This window comes from Quercus lobata, chromosome 9 (assembly GCF_001633185.2).
Source record: "Quercus lobata isolate SW786 chromosome 9, ValleyOak3.0 Primary Assembly, whole genome shotgun sequence".
Taxonomy (NCBI): domain Eukaryota; kingdom Viridiplantae; phylum Streptophyta; class Magnoliopsida; order Fagales; family Fagaceae; genus Quercus; species Quercus lobata.
The window spans coordinates 40,981,092-40,997,791 of NC_044912.1; the positions used below are offsets into that span (position 1 = coordinate 40,981,092).

General features: G+C 34.1%; 1 protein-coding gene, 1 long non-coding RNA gene and 1 pseudogene across 2 annotated transcripts; all 3 read left to right on the plus strand.

Annotated features, from left to right (window-relative positions):
• The first annotated feature begins 1,403 nt into the window (after positions 1 to 1,403).
• LOC115962139 lies at positions 1,404 to 3,609 on the plus strand. The gene is made up of 3 exons (XR_004085359.1): positions 1,404 to 2,172; positions 2,275 to 2,420; positions 3,580 to 3,609. It is a non-coding gene; the product is annotated as an uncharacterized LOC115962139 (long non-coding RNA).
• A 1,730-nt stretch (positions 3,610 to 5,339) lies between these two features.
• Positions 5,340 to 7,806, plus strand: LOC115958832 (eisosome protein SEG2). The gene is made up of 4 exons (XM_031077077.1): positions 5,340 to 5,696; positions 6,201 to 6,295; positions 6,444 to 7,464; positions 7,545 to 7,806. The coding sequence occupies exons 1-4, from the start codon at positions 5,607 to 5,609 to the stop codon at positions 7,623 to 7,625; spliced, it is 1,287 nt and encodes a 428-aa protein (XP_030932937.1). The 5' UTR covers positions 5,340 to 5,606; the 3' UTR covers positions 7,626 to 7,806.
• Positions 7,807 to 10,642: 2,836 nt separating this feature from the next.
• On the plus strand, positions 10,643 to 14,034 carry LOC115961745 (annotated as a pseudogene).
• Positions 14,035 to 16,700: the final 2,666 nt, after the last annotated feature.

The following is a 16,700-nucleotide window of genomic DNA, read 5'->3' on the forward strand; positions in this document are numbered from 1 at the left end:
TTTTTTATTTATATATTTTAAAAATTTTTTAACAAAAATATTGAATATATTTTAAATCTTAATCTCAAAGTCAAAATTTGTCATACCAATTGTGGGGACCAGCCCAGAATAACAAGTTGGCTGGGCCTTGGGCCCGTCCGAGGACGATTCTGTCCGAGGAGACGTCGCGGCCCATAATCCCTGCCCAAGCCAACTGGGACGAAGAAAACAAGCCCGAGGAGTAACTCCTCCTCGGATATTCCAAAGTCCAAATCAATGATGCATCCCAGTTACTGTAGCCCTCACACCAAATACGTAAAAAGAAAGAAGGCTCAAAATATCCCAGCAAAGGCTGTCACCACCACATTAAATGCATCACAACTACTCTCCTGGCCGCATTAATGAAGAGAAGACCCCTGAACAGTGTTACCTTGGTCACTGCAACTCACAAGGAACTGGTAAGGGCTTCTGATGGGACAGGTGCTCAAGTGGGGGTTTGGATGATCAACAAGTGTAGGGCCCAGATGATAAAAGAGAGCCTATATCATATGTAAGAGTCCCCCAGAAAGGGGGACGGAAAAAGAGGGAGGAGAGAAGAGAAAAAAGCAAGAAGTCATTGTATGAAGGCAGGTCCATAAATAAAACTTCCACTTTCACATACATTTTCTGGATTTACGTTTCTACATCCACTAAGAACATGCAACGAGTCGTCTGAGCAAACTGGAACCGAGTTCTTCAGCCTATACTCTACAAAACTTCATTGTGTGGGACTTTTTGGGACATGGCCTGATTGTCCAGGACCGGGTTAACGAAAATCGTGTCCCTACACCAATATTGTTCTATTTTTTAGGGAGGTATTATTTTGGGTTGTTTTAAGAAATTGGATTTTTTTAATAATCCAATAATATTTTTTATTTTTAAAGAGAAAATTTAATAATCTATATATAAAATAATAGGTGAAGTAGAGAGAAACTCAAATTGCAATTTCAAATTAGAACTCTAATTTTGTGCCACGTGTCCAGATTGCAATTCCAAATTAGAACTCTAATTGTGTGACATGTGTCTAGATTCATGTGAGAATCACACCAATTTCAATATGAAATTAGAGTCTAATTTTGAGCCATGTGTCCCAATATATTTTTCTAAATTTAGGTGTCAAGTGAAGACCACACCATACATATACAAATTTCCTCAAATCACGTAGGAGTCTTTAATGACTCTCTTGTCTCTTGGCTTTTCAAGTTTGTTTGTTTGTTTTTTTTTTTTTTTTTTTTTTTTTTTTTTTTTTTCACATCAATCCCAATCACTCTAAAATCCTTTCTTAATTTTTGTGCCAAAGGATATATATATATATATATATATATTTATAAAATCAAAGCTGAGAGAAAATATAATTTAAATTCTAAATTGGATAATTAATTTTGCATCATGTATCTTATCTAAAATTTTAAATTTTTGTGCATGCATTAACACCTAACACGGAAGTTAGAAAACCACAATAATCAAGTTCATTCACCTAAGCAAAAACATTTAACTTGCACACTATAAAAATCCCTACCATCCCATTCATTGTTCATATAAGCATAAACATACAACCTTCCAGAAACATTCAGCCACATGAATGAGGAGAATTAAGTTTTCGTTAGATTCCATTTTTTCAGAAAATTGCATCCAGTCATGCCTTTATTGTTTCATCCCCATCAGTGTATATTCTGTAACATTTATCTTATATATATGCTTTCGAGTTCAAAAATTGTATTGAGTTACTTTTTATTTGTGGCATGAAGGACTCAGGATCATTTCTTGAGAGAAGAGTTACTGGATTACGTAGAGTAAGGATACTAAACAAAAATGATGCCGAAGATTTCACAGACTATACATGGGGATACCAGGTTCATTTCTTATATCTATATTTGTATTTTCAATCTGTAATGCTTTATTTATCCACAAATTATATTTTCATATTATTCTTTCATATCAAGTGCTCACTCAAAGATTGTCATAACCCATTTTTCATCTACAAAGTTTATAACTAATGAGATTATGATCTCGAACTAGCTAATTCCATGCAATAATTTCATGGAGGTTGGGCTGTCAGGAGAGAAATTAAATATTCACACAGAACAAGGGTCAAGTAATATTCAATGGAGAAGGTTTGGAAACTCTAATCATCAAAGACTCACATGGTACAAGGTATAAATTCTGCTAATGCTTTGTCATGCTAATTATTCTTGCCTGAACTATTTCTGTATACTTAATCAGCACTAACCTTATCTTCATGGATTGTCTTTATAGACTCAATTTGATGCACCCAAAGGAAATGACCCTGTTGCATTAAACCTTGGTTCTATGGGAAAAGGGGAAGCTTGGGTTAATGGACAAAGTATTGGGCAATATTGGGTCTCATTTCTTACCCCAGAAGGGAGTCCTTCACAAACATGGTATGCCTTAGAACTTATGTTTGGTACTTTTGTTTGAATACTTAAAATAACAATACAAGCGATTAATTAGTAACAATACACATACAACTATTGTCACTGAGCAATAAAATGCAATTTTTCGTTTGTACTTAATAGTAAAAAGGAAGCCATTAGTTCTATGCTAAAAAATTAAAAATTTGGTCTTCCACCTTTACTCTTATTTCAAACCCATTCTTATACAGTAAAATATTTCTTCATACTTTCAGTCGTCAAAGTGACCTTGGCTTCATGAATTTCATTTACTATATATGTCAACATTTTTCATCAATTAGATGATGGTAAGGATTTTTTAAAATATTTTTAAATAGGGTAAAATTTATGTACAATATCTTAAGTACATTACATTAGATTTTTCAATTAAATTCAAATATAGAATTCCAAATTAGAGTTCTAATTTTAAGCCATGTGTCCCAATATATTTTTCTAAATTTAGGTGTCAAGTGAAGACCACACCATACATAAATATACAAATTTCCTCAAATCACGTAGGAGTCTTTAATGACTCTCTCTGTCTCTTGGCTCTTCACGTTGTTTTTTTTATTTTTTTTTTTATCAGTCCCAATCACTCTAAAATCCTTTCTAGATTTTTGTGCCAAAGGAATATATATATATATATATATATATATTTATAAAATCAAAATTGAGAGAAAATATAATTTAAATTCTAAATTGGATAGTTAATTTTGCATCATGTATCTTATCTAAAATTTTAAATTTTTGTGCATGCATTAACACCTAACACGGAAGTTAGAAAACCACAATAATCAAGTTCATTCACCTAAGCAAAAACATTTAACTTGCACAGTATAAAAATCCCTATACCATCCCATTCATTGTTCATATAAGCATAAACATACAACCTTCCAAAAACATTTAGCCACATTTTCCACAAAAAATAAAAAACATTCCTACGCCTTCACCACTTAAAAGTTAAAACTAACACAAACTTTCACTCTCGCATAGATCTTCACATTTAACTTTCGTCTATTTCTCAAATGCATAATCTTTTCTCTGAGTTTTTAAAGGCATTGAAGGTAGTTTCTCTCTATCTCCCTTGCTTTCATATTCTTATGTTTTCCCCAATTTGGGTTGCAATTTGTGCAATCGTTTTTTTTTTTAGTGGTATGATGAAGATCAAAAAAGCAGAGTCTCCGTTAACAAAACAAATCACACACTCCTAAGAAAAGGTGAGTAAACGTTTTCCTTTCTTTTTGTGAAAATTTTGTTTTTGAATTATATATAAATAATAATTAAAAAAACATTATGAAGCAGGCAATTATCACTTAGAAAATAAGCAAGCAAAAAAAGAAAAAAAAAGTGCTTCACAATATCAAAAATTAAGAATTAATAAATTTTTTTTAAAAACAATATGGACAATTTACATTTTCTACCTAATAATATTCTTACAAGATTTTTTAAAGAGTTAACAAAAAATAAGAATAACTATATATCAATAGTATTTAAATTATATATATAGGAATTATACTATGCACCTCAATGTGTATTTTTTAAGTATATCCATGCATATGCATGGGGTTACAGGCTAGAACCATAAAATTTGAATCATTTGTATTTTCTAATAAAGTTTGCTAAATCATAAATTAGAACCATCATTTGTAACTTAAAATCTCCGAATTTATACATCTAATCTACCAAACAATACCTACTAAATAATAAAGCATAATCTTTCTTGTCCAAAGCATATTTTATGTCATTGTGATGACATTGAACCATACTCATGTGGAACCACACAATAATAATAAAAAAATAAAAGGAAACCATCCATTGATCACACATCACATACCTCCCAGAAATCAATTATACGAATTATATCAAACTATACTCATCTAAGCTAGAAGATAGACAATACAAACAGCATTTCATATACGCCCAACGTACAATCCACCTATACACACAAACCACTCTTATGCCAATTATTTATAAGCAATTACAAGGAAAGCCCCAGTTGATAAGCCATATCATATAAGGTTTGCTGGTCTGCTCGACTGAAATTGTAAAAAAATTACATAATGCTAAGTTTTGTTAATAAAATTTTCTGGTTAATAATATGAATTTAGACTTAACTAAGCCTTCTAAACATGAATAAATTCATGATTAATAATAAAAAATAAAATAAAAAAAACCAATAGTAACACTTAACTAATAAAATGCAATTTTTTTTTTTCATTGTCTTATTTAATTATATCCATTCCCGTGCGGTAACACGGGTTACACACTAGTTATAATTATGTGAGATGGTGCATCCAAATTACAAGACACCAATAAACTAACCGAAAAACCAATAATTTGAGACTATTAAAAATGACGCATGTGATACAATTTTCTGTTTTTTATTTTTTATTTTTCAATTTTTGATAAGGACAATTTTGTGTTTTTAGACAAGACAAAGTGGGATTCGAACATGGAAAGTTCGAACACAATCTTTGTCTAATAAAATCTGATCAAAAGAGCATTAAGGAAAAAAAGAAGCAAATAGTAAAATCTTTTAATATCTAATCTAAAAAACTCTCACTTAAGTTCTCTTTCCAAGAAAAGAAATTCCTATTGTATGTATTATTGGTACTTGAAAAAGAACTTTACTTCTTTTGTATACAAAATAGACGTTATAGAGTTGATGGAACCAATCACACTTTAAATACAAAAATCAGTCATCATTAACAAAGTGGGCCCCTATAAATGATGCAATGGTCGAGATCAAAAAGCCTATTCACACACACACACAAACGTTGTTTCTGTGAACAACACGTCAGAGTTGTGTTTGTTTTTTTTGCAAAAGAAAACACAAAAAGATTTACAGGCTGTGATATAGATTGAGTCAATCAACGAATCCTAAGTCCCAACGGTCACTTCCTCTTTTTCACTAAAATAAGAATTTTTTTTTAAAGAAAATTACAAAACAAACTCTCCAACTAGAAGTAGAAGAAGGAAGGGCCCCTATTACAGAACCGCTCTCTCTACACTTCAAATTTTTCTTTGACGCTCTCCTTTTCTCTTTTTAGCAAACAATGAAAACCCATTAAAGCAAATCTTTTCTCTGGGTAGAACTCAGAAAACCCACTTGGCAAATCTTTGAGATTTTTCTTCTAGAGGGAGAGAAATTTTTTCGGTTTTTTTGTTGTTGTCAAAATGGGTTGTTTTCTTGGTTGTTTTGGTTCTTCCAAAGATGGGAAAAGAAGGAAACCGAGACGCAACAAGGTTCAACCTCGTGATCAACCTGTAAGTACTGTCTTCAAGATTTGTTTTTGCGATGATGTCTTTTAGTGTTTTGTTTTTTCTTAACCCTTTGTTTGACATAAAGAAAGAAAAGATATCAAGATTGATGTTTTCCTTTTTTGTTTTTGGTTTCTAAAAAAGGTCAAATAGTCATGTTAATAAAGTTACAGACTTGAATCTTTACGCCCAGTTTCTTCAAGATGTAATATTTTCGCTTTCTTTTTAGTTTCCTAGCTTTTCTCAACAGCCAAACATAGCTTAAGTACTGTTTTCAAGCTTTGAAAGCTTTTTTTTTGTTTCTTTTATATGGTTTCTAAAAAGGGCATATAGTCAAGTTCATAAAGTTGCATACCTGTATCTTGACGCCCAGTTTATTGAAGATTCAAGATTTTGGTTTTTTTTTTTTTTTGGCCCCCTAAGTTTGCTCAGCAGTCAAACAGAACTTTAGTTGATTATTGTTTTTAGAGAACTTTTAAAACTGAATTTGAATTCTGAAAATTGTTGCAGAGAACTGCAAGTTGCACGCCTGCGCAATCTGCTGTTCATTCTACTCAAGACGAGGACTCCCAAACACCCATCGACATCACGAATTCACAAGTCCAGTGAGTTATCAAATTCCTTAGCTTTTTTGGGATTCAATGCCTTATTTTTTCCTAATTTTTGGTTTTTGAGAGCAAAAGCAAAATTTGTTTTATTTATAAGCTTATTGTTATCATTTTTTCTTTGTTTTTTTATATGATTTGAGTGTAGGGATGAGCCTGAGAGAGAGTCGAGCTTTAGAAGCAAAAGGAAAGTAACATTCAACTCCAATGTGGAAACCTATGAACATGTTCTGTGTGAGGAAGTCAAGAATGTTGTACCAGAGACTGAATGCAGTGGGAAGAAGGGGCAGGAGGAAAATATAGCAAAATCAAGTCAAACAAAGTCTTCTTCAGATGAAAATTCAATAACTTCAAGTTCGGTATCTTATCCTCCGAATCATAGATACCAGAATTGCAGGGACAGTGATGATGAGTTTGAAGAATTAGATTATGAGGAGAGTGATCTTGATGATGACAATGACGATGATGACGACGACGATGATGGGGTACTTGAGGTGAATGAAATTTATGAGGATGATGATGATGGAATTGTTGAGTCAAGGAGAAGAATTCCTGTTGTTCCTGTGGTTACCGAGGTGGTTGATGATTGTCCAATAAGATGTGATGAACGGGAGGTTAAGCCATATGTGTATAACCCGAACGTTCGAGATAGGAGTGCTTATGTTCATCCTGTGTTAAACCCTGTCGAAAATCTTACGCAATGGAAAGCTGTTAAAGCTAAAGGGGCATCACCATTGAGGCCTCAGAAAGAGAATTTTGTTTTGAATCAAGAATCTGAGGTTTCATTCAGTTTTAAGTCAAAAACTAATCAATCCAAGAAGTCAAGCCAGGAAGTAGCAGTTGATGCTAGCCTTTCCAACTGGTTGGAATCATCTGAGGCGACTCCCATCAATAAGTCTAGCACCATTACACCTGAGATAAGCATGTCACAACGATCAACCTCATCAAGGAGCCCAGAAGATAGACCTATTTTGGGAGCATTAACTGTTGAAGAACTCAAACAGTTTTCGTCTACTTCTTCACCAAGGAGGTCACCAAGTCCAAGCCCCGATGACATGCCTATAATAGGGACTGTTGGGACCTACTGGAGTCACACTGGCTCTACCAAGAATTCTGGCTCAGCCTCTTCCTACAAAGGAATCCCAAACACAACCAGCAAGTACAGAGAGGTATATGTGAAGTAAAACTAGTGAGATTTTTGATTTAGGGGATGGAGGAGTGTTCTGATTAAGTTTTTGTGGGTGTGCAGGATAAGAGAGTGAATTGGCACTCTACTCCATTTGAGGCAAGGTTGGAGAGAGCTTTGAAAAGTGGTTCTGCTGAGGCTTAAACTACTCTTACTCTTGGTGTATGTTAGACAAGCTTGTGAGTGATTTGGTGTTGGATTGTTGTTTTATGTTCTCAGCATCTATATTTTTTTAATTCTTTTGTAAAATTCAATTTGGTTGTTTGTGACATCTGCTTGCCTGTTGTAATTTCGTGATTAATATAATTGAATTTATTCTTTTTAATTGTATCCATAATTCTTTCTGCAATGCTGATTTATGATTTTATGAAGATCAGTTTGGTTTTTATATGTTCCAGAGCCCTTCAGCCCCCCTGGATTTCAGTTTTAAACCAGGGAAAGTCCTACATTCTGTTTCTTGATTTACAGCTACCAAAACTTCGCCTCTCTCTCTTTCTGAATTTCAGTCACTAGATCAGAATTTTATATGGTTTGATGACTTTTAAAGCATAGAGATCTATTTAGTTGGAGATTCCAGTAATGGTTGTACATTTTTGTCTAATCACAATTTGATTTCCAACATCACAACGTTTATTGGCTACATAATGTAATATTATCAGTTCTTATTGGGGCAGTTGACATGGCTACATAATGTAATGGTCAACAAATCTCATTGTCATGGTTTGTAGGCTAAAGACTTGTTCTTGTGTGTGTCAGACCAATAGAACCCAAAAAAAAAAAGAAAAAAGAAAAAAAGAAAAGAAAAAGCAAAGTCGAATTACCCATAGAAGAAGTGTGAGCGATGCAAATTATGCTATTTTCTGTGAAATTATTATATCCATACCTATCTTATTTCAAGTAATCTAAGAGGTTGATGGGAGCAAGTTTAAGCTGATTTTTGGTCTAATTTTGTTAGCTTTGGGCTTGTTGGTTGTAAACCATTTTTGTCTCCGTCTTGCTAAACAAGAAGAAGGTGAGACGTGTAAACCATTTTTGGAAAAGATAAATTGATGATCCCACTCTCGCAATAGTGGCCGCAATGATAGGCCACAATTTTGCCCAACTATTTTTCTTTTTAGTAATTGGAGTGTCTTTTTCCATAACTGAAACTTTTTATGCCAGCATGTTTGAAGCTGCAGCAATTGTATAGAATGACAAAATATTTTTGACTCTTGAATCGATTTAAAAATGGTAGTATGCTGACTTTAGGGGCTCTCTCTATCTGAGTTTCAGTCACCAGCATTATAAGATTCAGAACTCCAGAAGCCTAAGATTTAAATAGGTAGATTGCCTTATGAACCCAGTTTATTGACTTCCTACACAATATACTCTTTTGTATAACCCTGTTTTGAATTTTTTACTATGCATTTCGAAGTTTGAAGGGCAAAAGGAGTAGAGTAAGAAATAGAAGAAGCTGAGAGGAGAGGGGAGGAATGGTATCCTTTCTTCTCGCATGTTTTAAAAATTAAATAGAAAATGATAAGATATTATATAAATTAATAATTATACCATCTTTTTATTCAATTCAAAGAAATAGATATAAATTGATTATTATTATTATTATTTTTAATTTAATTTAAGTGAAACCTGTCCTCTAAAGTCTTCTGATTTAAATTAAAAAAAGGTTTTAGAGGATATCTTACCTCTTAAATCTCATCAAATCATTTCCTTCCCTTAAGGCATCTAAACATGCTGAATTAACCTTCCATACCCTTTTTCATCTACTCCTCTCCTCGCCTCCATACAAACACACGTGCCTGTTTGGGATGCATTTATAAGTTAGCTTATTGCTTATTTTTCTTACTATTTACGGGTTCCATGTAAATCACCTACTTATTTTATTTAACTTTTACCTTTTATCTATGGTACTTTAAGTAAAAAATTTTCAGCAAAAAGCTAGATAAAGCTGTTGCCAAATGTACTCAAGAGAATCCCAAATGTTCTTTGAGAGTCATTACTCATCATTAGCCTGTCCAATTCACAGGCATGTTGGCTGGTTTAATTTTCCCAGGAACCATATGGTATCCCTTTCACAGCCATGTTAACTTGTGCCTGCTTTTCAAGAACCACCATGGGAAGCTGGCTAAGTTTAACCAGATTGCAAACATTTCCACTTAGTCAGAAGTCAACTTTGAGCAGCCAGAGAAGAAAAGAGACAAAAGGGATGCTGAGATTCTTTAGTTCACGTGCTTGGTAAGAAAATTCATCAAAAAATAGAAAACGATTAGTAAAAAAATAAGGAGATTTACTAGAGGAAAATGATTAGGAAGTCGTGAGCTTCATTGGAGGGAAGGAAAGAAAATGAGGAAAAGAAAAGTCTAGCAGGTATTATTTTGAGGGTAAAATCTAGTTTACACACCCTATTATATACACTTTTATACACACACAAACTGCACATAAGTCGTGACATGAAGTCATAGCTTCCAATTCAAGTCACAATTTAAGTGCTGTTTGAGACTTTTTTTTTTTTTTTTTGTTGTTGAGAATTTGCCGTTTGAGACTTTGAGTATGTGCTTTTTTGTGAAATTAGGGGTCTATACATGAAACATTGTTTATATATATAACAGAGCAAAAGTACCAATACAGCCCTCACTAGTGCTCCGCCCAACATATATTCAAGCAGTGGCAGAGCCATGTTGCAACCGAAGATTCAAGCAGAATGAGATTCGAGTAAAATGAAAGGGAAAAAGAAGAAAAAAGAAAAAGATTATTGTAATAGGGACCTCAAAGTAACATTTTTATTTGAATAACGTTACAAATGCAATAATTTTTATAATATCTTTCACAATAGTTGTGTAAACCAGTTTTTATTAATTCTTACTTGGAACCACCACTTACATAATTTTACCTAGATAGTTTGTGAATTTTGCGTGAAATTGGTGTTTCTTTTATTGTTCTCACTTACTTGTTACCACGTGGAATAGGACCATAAATATTGCAGAATCCATTTCAGGCCTGACAATACCTTTGACAAACACTAGTCACAAGACTCACAACTCAACCTCTGATGCCAATTTGATCTATTTCAGAAGGCCTGTAATAGCTTGCTAATGGTAATCTTGTCGAAATGGTCAGACAGGCAAACATGGGTTTGAGCTGATAGTACTTGTGCCACAGAACGCATGGTGGGTCGTGCCGTTGGAGTGTCACGCACACATGCTAAGGCTGTGGTAACTACAAACACCACCTCCTTTGCTATTTGGCCTGTAGGTGGTGGAAGTCCTTGGTCTAGCACATCCTTCAAAAGAATTTCTGCAGTGTCTGAAGTTGATGTTCTCAAATTGAATGTGTTACGTACCAGCTGCCATATCAGATTTGGTTCTTGCTTTTGAATTTCCTTAGGAGTTTATCTTTATCTTAGCTATTGATTGTTATCTAATATTTCAGGTATTTGTTATTTACTGGGATAACAACCTGTTCCTAGGACTATTGTCATCAAATATTTCCAAGCTTTCCAAGCTCGTAGAACTTTGCCTAGGAAATAATAATTTCTTTGGTCCAATTCCTGGAGAAATGGATTTGATGTCCGATCTTCAAATACTTGAATTGTATAACAATTCATTCCAAGGGATGATTCCTTCCTCAATAGGCCAACTCAGGGAGCTTCAGTCCCTTGATCTTCGAAAAAATGCCTTGAATTCCACAATCCCTTCTGAGCTAGACCTTTGTACCAACCTCACCTACTTGGCCTTAGCAGTGAACAATCTCACTGGCCCGCTTCCTTTGTCATTGTCCAATCTGACCAAACTTACCGAGTTGGGTTTATCTGATAACTCTCTTTCTGGTGATATTTCACCTAATTTAATTGCCAATTGGACTGAATTAGTCTCATTGGAACTCCAAAATAATCAGTTCTCTGGGAAAATTCCATCAGAAATAGGCCTGTTGACAAAGCTAAACTATCTTCTTATGTACAATAATACGCTCTCTGGATCAATTCCCTTAGAGATAGGAAATTTGAAAGATCTATTTGCTTTAGACCTTTCAGGGAACCAGCTTTCCGGTCCAATTCCTCTGACATTGTGGAATCTCACAAACCTTCAAGTCTTACAACTTTTCTTTAACAATCTTAGTGGCATACTTCCACCAGAGATTGGAAAAATGAAGTCTTTGGTTACTCTTGATCTCAACACTAACCGATTGTATGGACAGTTGCCAGAAACCATTTCTCAACTAAATAGTTTGCAGTCATTCTCTGTGTTCACCAATAATTTCTCTGGCGGCATACCCACTGACTTTGGGAAGTATAGTCCTGATCTAAGCTATGTTAGCTTTTCAAACAACTTCTCTGGGGAACTGCCATCTGAATTGTGCAGTGGTTTTGCTCTTGAAGATTTAACGGTGAATAACAATAGCTTTACAGGATCATTGCCAGTGTGCTTGAGGAATTGTTCAAAGCTACATAGAGTCCGGCTTGATGGGAACGAATTCACTGGAAACATCACAGAAGCCTTTGGAGTTCATCAAAATCTTAATTTCCTCACTCTTATGGACAACCAATTTGTTGGTCATCTCTCATCAACGTGGGGAGAATGTAGAAATCTCACCAATTTACAGATGGACAGAAATAGAATTTCTGGCAAAATCCCTGTTGAGCTTGGGAAGTTAACCAAATTGCAAATTCTAACCCTGGACTCAAACAAACTATCCGGGGAAATTCCAACTGAACTGGGAAATATAGGTATGCTTTACAAGCTTAATTTTAGTAAGAATCATTTGACAGGACAGAACCCTAGGAGTGTAGGAAATTTGTCTAAGCTCCAGCATCTTGATTTGTCAGAGAACAGCCTGACTGGTAACATGCCAATAGAGCTTTGCAATTGTTACGGCTTATTAAGCCTGAACCTAAACCACAACAAGATATCTGGTGAAATACCATTGGAGCTTGGCTACCTAAGATCATTACAGTATATGTTAGATCTCAGCAGTAATTCGCTCTCTGGGACAATACCACAAAACCTTGGAAAGCTTATGAGAGTGGAGTATCTCAATATCTCACATAACCACCTCTCTGGTAGAATCCCAGAAACATTGTCGAGCATGGTAAGTCTAGGTTCCATAGATTTTTCTTATAACAACTTGATGGGACCAATCCCAACTGGTAACATTTTCCAACAAGCACCAGCAAAAGCTTTTGTTGGAAACTCAGGTCTATGTGGAAAAGCAGAAGGCTTTTCTCCAAGTTGTGCAGTTTTGCCTCCTGACAAAGCCGCAAATAATATGAAAAAGGTCCTTATTGGTGCCATTGTTTCAGTTTCTTGCTTATTATGTCTTGCCACCATTATCATTGGAATTCTAGCATATGGTCAAACAGTCAAGTTACAAGATGCAGAGGCAGTAAAAAAATATGAGACTCTTGAACGAATGATATGGGAAAGAGAGAAAATTTACGTTTGTGGATATACTGAACGCTACTGAGGACTTCAATGAGAAGTACTGCATTGGGAAAGGAGGATATGGAAGTGTTTACAAAGCAGTTTTGCCAAGAGGTCAAGTTGTGGCAGTTAAAAGGCTTAATATGTCAAACTCTAGTGACATTCCAGCAATGATTCACCGAAGTTTTGAGTATGAGATTCAGACTTTGACAGAAGTTAAGCATCGGAATATTATAAAGCTTTATGGGTTTTGTTGCAGAAAGGGATGCTTATACTTGGTCTACGAATATGTAGAGAGAGGTAATCTTAGAAAAGTGTTGTATGGCGCGGAAGGGGAAATGGAACTAGGTTGGACTACAAGGGTGAAAATTGTGCAAGGAGTGGCTCATGCTATTGCTTACTTGCACAATGATTGCTCTCTACCAATTGTGCACCAAGATGTGCCTTTGAATAACATACTACTAGATTCAGAATTCGAACCACAACTGTCCGATTTTGGCACAGTGAGGCTGTTGAGCTCAGAGTCTTCCAACTGGACAACAGTTGCTGGGTCTTATGGTTACATGGCTCCAGGTAATCCAGCATTTTATCAATCTGTATATTTTTGTCTCCATTTTGTCAAGACTTTTCCAAGTAAAAAAAAAAAAAAAAAAAAAAAACCTGCTAGATTCATAGTATGTAGAGGAAGAATATTGGGTCATATTCACATGGTTTGTGCTACTTGGTAAATAATTTTGCAGCCTATTATAGTTCCTAAAGACAAAGCGTTCTCATAGTTAGTGTTTCCCGCATCTCTCTACTATGATTATACATTGGACATTGTTGATGTTAATATTTTTTTTATTGGAAATGTTTCAAATAACAGGTATTTTGCTTTGTTGTACTTTTCTTGATCTGCAGAACTTGCACTCACAATGAAGGTCACAGATAAATGTGATGTTTATAGCTTTGGAGTGATGGCATTAGAAGTCATGATGGGAAAGCACCCAGGGGAACTTCTAGCATCCCTATCCTCACCATCATTGTCATCAACTTTGTCAACCTTATTCGACAGCCAGGAATTGCTTTTGAAAGATGTTTTGGACCAACCCTCTCACCTCCCACAGGTCAATTGGCAAAAGCAGTCGTTTTTGTGGTGACCATAGCCTTGGCATGTACGCGTAGCACTCCAGAGTCACGACCAACTATGCGTTTTGTCGCACAAGAACTATCAGATCGAACCCACAATTTTCCATCTGAGCCATTTGGCACGATTACTTTTCGTAGGCTAGTTAGTGATTTTTGGATTTGGCCTAGGAAGGATTGTGACTAGTACTTATTAAATTGTAGTTCAAAATCTTAGGATCAAAGCTTTGCTTGAAATGGCTTGTATTAATTTTTATGTTCTTGGTCTATGTTAGTGCTGAGTCAATAAGATGTTCAATCCGTAGCCTCCAAATATCATTCTTATGGACTGGAAAAAATATATAATTCATTATTTTTAAGAACCGTTGTCTGCCAAGAACATTCAAGGCTCTAAACAACACAATTAAAATATTAAAATGTAACTGCAGTCCCACGTGATGCGTAGAAATATATAAATATTATGTAATAGGATATAGTAAATAAAAAGTAACAATTACTTCAAGTATTATATATATATTAAAGTATTTTTTATATGTTTGATTAATATATTTTTAAGGTGAACTATATTTTTCTAACTTTTGTTGTAGTGTATAATACAGTATTTGCCTAAAATAAAATAAAATTTTATAAGTTTCAAATTTATTATTCAAATTTCTCACCTCTCAAGGAAAAAGGAGATTATTGTAACAATAAAAACTCATCACAAAATTACAATATTATTTTAATCAAAATTAAAATGAAACAAAGGAATACAAAAAAGACTTTATAATATTTTATACTCAAACAATTGGTAGGCATAGTCAAATTCATAGCCATGTAGATTATGTTTTGGTATAAACTCAAATCACTATTTGCAAAAAAACTAAGTATTAACCCAAACCAAAATACAACGAGAGAGAGAGAGAGAGAGAGAGAGAGAGAGTACTCACAATTTTTTTGTTGAAAAAATATGGATTGAATTGGAGAAATAATATCAAATTTATACAAAATAAAATGGGAAGAAGAAGAATCAAATATAAGAAAGAAAAATGATGAAGAAGTAACGGTAAAGTAGAGAGTAGAGGGGAGATAAAGAGCAAAAATAGAGGGAAAAGGTTGGAGAAAGTGTAACAGTAAATGTGGAATAATGGGGAGAAGAAGAGTTTTTTTTTTTAAATATTTTTTTCTTAGAATGGGGAGAATAAAATTGAGAAAAGAAAAGGTAGAAAATAAATGAATTATGTGACTACTGATGTGGCTCAACAGGAGTGTAGTAATAATAAATGCTACGTTTCAGGTTTTAGATATATATATATATATATATATATATATTTGATTATAATAAGAACATTACATGGCTTTAGTTTTAGATGTGTTCTACGAAATTACATGGCTTGAAATTGTAGTTACATTCTAAAAAGATAAAATTTACATTGGATATGATCTTGTCTATGAACTGTTGATCCAAGATTGGAGGTTAAGTTATGAGGTTGGAACGTGTTTGGCACCCACCTTGCCCATTGAACCGGTCTTCTAGATCATGGTGACCTTAATCATGTCATATCATCCATTCATCCAACATGTCATAGAAAGACATAAAAACATGTTTTTCATAGAAGAAAGATCTAGGGGCTCGTTTGGTAGCAGTGTTTAAGTATTGTTGTTCAGTTTTCAGTGTTGTGAAAATACATGTTTGTGTGTTATAAAAATACATGTCAGAAGTATTATTGTTGTTTAAATACTGAAAACTGATGTTTAAAAACCACTACCAAATAGGCCCCTAGTATCTAGGATTTTGAAAAAGAGTTTTTTAGCATGTGAAAATCATAAGCGTAACCTATGAACAATCAAACTAAATAAAGTAAATCTAGCTTGCATTAATCCTAAATTAGCCCATATCATTATAAACAAACATGTTTATGAAATAATTGGGTAATCAAGCAAGATCAAACACTCAAAAGAAAAAGACATACTACCTGCATAAACAAAGATTATGATTCGTTTTGGTTTGGCTGATGATCCTAACAAAACTTAGTGTTTTGGAGAAATTTGGGCAGAGTTTCCAAGCTCCACACCATCTTGATAGCAACTTGACACCAACTTGATAGATTGAGACTATGGAAAACAAAAAACATAACAACGTGAAATGCCCAATAACTTGTCCGTTTCAAGCTTGATTGAAGCCCTACTTATTTGGACATAAAAGGGACATCATAAGTCATCCCCAGAGTGGTTTTTCAAAGAGAGAAACACTTCATTTGTGTGGCTAGGGTTGGGTAACAAAGTTTCTCTCAAATTCACCATACTAGAGAGTTCTAAGTAAATTAGTTAGTAAAAAGATGAAATCATACCACCAACACAGACTAGCTGTTGTGAAGAAAACCTTCAAGAAGTTCTTAGAGTTGGTCGGAAGTTCCAATCATACCGCAGTGTGTCATTTGTGAAGTTGTCCATGTGATTGAAAAGTCTAGATGTACTAACACAATGAAAGGTTTTCTCTATAACTTGTGCATAGGTAGTAGGGTTTAGAAAAATTTTTTTTTTCCTTGATTGTAAAACTTCTCTAATCATAGTGGATTAACTTGTTGGGAGGGTTCCCCTTGTGGTTTTTACTTTACAGGTTTTTACTTTGAAATAGTTATTTCGTTGGTTTTTTCTATTGTGTGTTGATTGATTTTCCATAGTTCATCTTATTTACACA

Coding starts and splice junctions, on each gene's coding strand:
- LOC115958832 (XM_031077077.1), top strand. CDS start 5,607: ATGGGTTGTTTTCTTGGTTGTTTTGGTTCTTCCAAAGATGGGAAAAGA. Junction 6,296..6,443: donor ATCACGAATTCACAAGTCCA/GTGAGTTATCAA, acceptor ATTTGAGTGTAG/GGATGAGCCTGAGAGAGAGT. Junction 7,465..7,544: donor CAACCAGCAAGTACAGAGAG/GTATATGTGAAG, acceptor GTGGGTGTGCAG/GATAAGAGAGTGAATTGGCA.